Below are 4,754 nucleotides of genomic sequence, written 5' to 3' on the forward strand. Positions count from 1 at the left end.
TTTCTTCCATATAACTACTTCTTAAGGCCTCATTCTTCAAGGATGCTTATGGGAGGCCCAGACGGTGAGTGGTTCTTTTTTCTTTCTTTTTCTTTTTGTAAGTTCTTTTCATTATAGTGAGAGTAGTAGGTGGTAGAATGAATCAGGATCCTGTAATAAATGATTTGAGCATTTTCTCCTTACAATTTTGTTTCTGAGATATATTGAATCATAAGTAAACCAGAGGTGCTTGCAGACTTAAAAATATCAGTGTATTGATTTATAAAAGAAGACTAATTATACTCAGTTTGATCTCTTCTAAATGTGATAGTAGACAGGGCCTAGTAGGATGGATAGAGATAGGAAAATCTAACGGGCTGAAGATGATCACTGAGTATTATATATTAAATGAAAATATCATGACACCCATTAGTTTTTATAATGAATCTACACTGATGTATATTTAAAAATTAACTCTATCTCAAACTTTAATGAGCCTATCAGACAGATAATTGTACTGACTGTGGGCTCTAAGATTTCTAAATTCATGGTTCCTTTTAGGTATGGCTAAATGTTTTCAATTTCCATCCCTATAACAAAACTCCTGAACTGTCTTAAGGAATAAAAATCGAGTGACAACCATTTAGTCTCTCGCAGGGGTTGGTTTACAATATTGATGCATTCTATTTGTGTTTTGTATTTTTCCATTTTAATATTTTATCAAGTTTTCAACTTTTTACATAGATTTGTTTAATATATTCCAATTATTTCTCATAATATACATATTTTATAGGAACTTCAAAAGTATTTGGAAATCTCTCCTCATTTATTATCCTTACTCAAATGAATTTTCCTTATTCAAATTTAATTTTCAGTAGGATTTTTAGTCATTTTATTAAAATGAATTTCTTTTCCTTAATTCTGGTTTTTTAAATCAAACCTTGCAGTACTAAGGCTTAACAATATTGAGTAAGACTTTCATAAGCAGTGGGAATTATATTTATAATTCTTGAATAATGTACAATTATTTAATGTGAAATTCACTAAGGTTTCTCTGCTATTGTAAATGTCTATGAATATACTCTGGGTTTCAATACTTAAAACAAACTATTGCAAATTTATCTAATGTGGAAGCTGCCAAAACTTCAATTTCCTTTTAAAATAAAAGATGATTTTCTCAGCATATATCACATGGTAAGAAATCAGTTTTCACTCATGAGAGCTATGGCCTTTTTTCACCAACCCTCAGCTCCAGTGAGCCTCAAATAAAAGTGCCAATTTATGAATTAGAAGGTGGTTTATTTTCTGTATGGGGTAAACATTTACAATGCAATGGACATGAGGTAGAGAGGTTGAAGTGCATATTTTTGGCATAAGAATAAAGCACTTTATATTACTGTCTTATACCTAATTAAATTATCATCTTTTTATATTAATTATACTTGTGCTTATAGCAATAAATTATTGAAGTTTAATTAATAGTAAAATATATGTATATAGTTTGTCCAGTTGGTTTAAAATTAATATTGGACTAAAGTTCTTACAGTTAACAAACTAAGGTCGTAATTAAGTATTCTCCTGGAGGTTTATTTAGTTTTCTTATTTTATTTGTTTTTGTCTATTTCTATGTCTATGCTATGTCTATGTCTAATGTACATGTATATATACATATAATATCTGTCTACCTCTTGCATGCCTGGTCAGAAAGAAGTTGTATCCCCTTCAACCTGAGTCACATATAGTCATAAGCCACCATGTCAATGCTGAGAATCAAACTTGGGTCTTTCAAAAAGCAAAACATGCTTTTGCTCACTGAGGTAAACCTTTACCCCATATCCTGGAGCTTTAATAAATAAAACACCACCCTGCAGCTCCTGTAAATATCTGTTGGTGAGAGAATCAGGTGTTCATCTCTAGTAATTGGGAAGAATCCATTCTTTTACTAAATTAAGCTTTTTAGGTGCAAAATAATGTAAATATTAAATGTGTGACTTATGGTTTCATAGCCATTTAAAATTTATAGGATAGCCCCAGGCACTAAGTTCTAAATTATTTTCATACATACATGCATGTGCCTATACATGTGGAATATATGCATAAACTTGACAATGTTTTGGACACTTTGTTTTCACAAGAATCTGATTCAGTGTAGTTGTTTTTATTTCTCTATCACAAGCTGATTTAATGTAATGAATTAAATTAATTCAATGATAAGTTGACCCTGGTCACCATGTCAAATAACTAACATCAGCACTAGATGTAAGACTGTTGTGTGAACTGTGAAAAGTGTGTGGATTCTGATGATGTCTGGAAACACTGGGGATCTTGTTTTCTATGGCAGGGGAAGGAGTTTGTTTTGAAACAGAAATATACAAACAGGATCAGTATCTGTTCATCTTCAGTGAGTTCATGTTTGCCATACTGTGTTGATAATAGTGTTTGTCTTAGTGTCCCAAGTTCTGTCTTATTGGGGATATATATGTAGTCTGTAGTCACTACAGAAACCATTAAAGTAATAGAGAGAAATGACCATGTAGGGGTGGGATGGAAGCAAAAAGAACAAAATATTAATACAATGAACTCCTCAGTGAACTATATAAAGGGCAGCTTCTTAGAGTGTGAAGGGGTATAAATACAGAAGAAAGAGGTAGGTAGGTGATGACACTGCTCTTCCTAAGAAAAGTAAAATACTATTTGTCTTGGTAGCTGGGGTTAGTTCTTTAAACCTGAAGCTTCACAAAAGGTCTAAATGGGGTCTAAAGTTGGAGTCTAAAGTGGGAGAGGCCTAGGGCCATTTAGAACCAGAATTAATGGTCATAGGATATAGAAAGTACAATAATTGTTTCCAACTGTATCTCACACTTTAATTCAGATTCTGGAGATGTAAGATTCCTTGGAAAATGTAACATTAAAACAGACAGATTGAGAAAGACATTTGGTTGATTAAACCTGTATGATTACCATGGAATACCACTAAGATTACATTAGAATTATGAGTCAAAGCATGGATAGTTATAAAATAGAGCACAGTAAAATTATAGAGTATGAGAATGACTAACCTAAGATTTTCTATTTCTCTTCTGAATATTTTCCAGATTAATGTAGCTTTTTTCAGTTGTACAAATATGATTAACGTTCTATGCTCATCACTACTGTTCTAGCTGTAAACAAGGAATTAGGCAATTAAATCAATAGGATTGGATTTCTACGACATGAGACTTGGATGTAATACAGGCCCACAAACTTGGCATTCTGTATAGATATGACTGTGATTGTATTGATTATCTGTAATTATCTATATAAACAGCAGATACATGGAAGACATAGAAATGTAGTCTATGATGTACAGTCTGGAAGATCAAAAGTTAAAGAGACAGGCTTTTCAAGAATTAGTATGGAAAATAGAATGAAAATATAGTTAGTGTATCACAAACTTGATGTATGCTGTATTATTTTTTTCAGATATATGAAATAAACTTCTACTATGCTCTTAAGTTGAACACACTCTTCACTTATGTTCTCACACAAGGATGTGCTTTATTTCCAAGCTGGGCTTGGAGTCCTAGCCAATATGTTTCTTTTTTGTTTCTATATTTTTGTCATCGTAGGTCACAGACCTAAGCCCACGGACCTGATCTCCTGTCAACTGACCTTTGTGCACATAACCATGTTCCTCACTGCAGGGGATATTTGGTTTTCTGACTTATTTGAGATTCTGAACGTTGAGAATGACTTCAAATGTAAGGCAGCTTTTTATATAAGCAGGGTGATGAGAGGCCTCTCTATCTGCATCACCTGCCTCCTGAGTGTGGTCCAGGCTGTCACTATCAGTCCCAGTGCCTCACTGTTGGCAACGTTTAAACAAAAAGTAAAAAAATACATGATATATGCTTTATTATGTATTTGGTCTTTCAATATATCCTTTAGTATTAACCGGATCTTCTATGTTGGTGCTTATACCAATGTGAGTGAGACCAGCCAGATGAATGTCATAAAATATTGCTCACTCTTACCCATGAATTATGTCATCAGAGCATTGATTTTAACAGTGACAAGTTCCAGAGATGTGTTTCTTGTAGGAATCATGCTGATCACAAGTACATACATGGTGATTATCTTGCTCAGACATCAGAGGCAATGCAAGCACCTTCATAGTATCAGCCAGCTCAGAGCATCCCCTGAGGAAAGGGCCACCCAGATTATCTTGTTGCTGGTGGTTTTCTTTGTGGTTATGTATTGGGTAGACTTCATCATCACAATAACCTCATTCTTCTTATGGAGGTATGACCCAGTCATCCTGACTGTTCAGAAGTTTGTGATGAATGCCTATCCCACAATTACTCCTTTGGTACAAATCAGTATTGACAAGAGAATAATCATTATGCTGAAAAACTTGCAGTCAAAATGCCACCATATGTTCTTAAAAAGATGTTTTTTCTCTTCATTATAATGCTATTAATTTATTTCACATTTATATGTACAAGTGTTGTACCAGAGGGCATGCATGTCTGTATTTCTGGTGTCCACAGAGGTCAGAAGATGTCATGGCATCCCCTGGACTTGTGTAGCACTAGTCATTTTGTTTCCAAATTACAGGTCTTTATACTTTAATGGTTTAAGTAACAATGCCAGATTCTTCATATGATTTAAATAAAATTTGTGTTATTGCACATATACATTCTTATGACCTTTCTGTCTTCAAATAGTTGAGAGTTCTTAAGTTAATTGTACACAATAAATTGATACTTTCATATGAATTCACTTCCTCCTTTTAA

At 33.4% G+C, this 4,754-nt stretch overlaps 1 protein-coding gene across 1 annotated transcript; it reads left to right on the top strand.

Moving 5' to 3' along the window:
• The first annotated feature begins 3,493 nt into the window (after nucleotides 1-3,493).
• Nucleotides 3,494-4,429, top strand: LOC127678663 (putative vomeronasal receptor-like protein 4). Its single transcript, XM_052173800.1, has one exon. It carries the CDS (start codon nucleotides 3,494-3,496, stop codon nucleotides 4,427-4,429), a length of 936 nt encoding a protein of 311 aa, XP_052029760.1.
• Nucleotides 4,430-4,754: the final 325 nt, after the last annotated feature.

The sequence above is a fragment of the Apodemus sylvaticus genome, chromosome 2 (genome assembly GCF_947179515.1).
Source record: "Apodemus sylvaticus chromosome 2, mApoSyl1.1, whole genome shotgun sequence".
Classification (NCBI taxonomy): domain Eukaryota; kingdom Metazoa; phylum Chordata; class Mammalia; order Rodentia; family Muridae; genus Apodemus; species Apodemus sylvaticus.

Bases quoted from the DNA above. Each gene is read 5' to 3' on its own strand.
- LOC127678663 (XM_052173800.1), top strand. From the start codon at position 3,494: ATGTTCTCACACAAGGATGTGCTTTATTTCCAAGCTGGGCTTGGAGTC.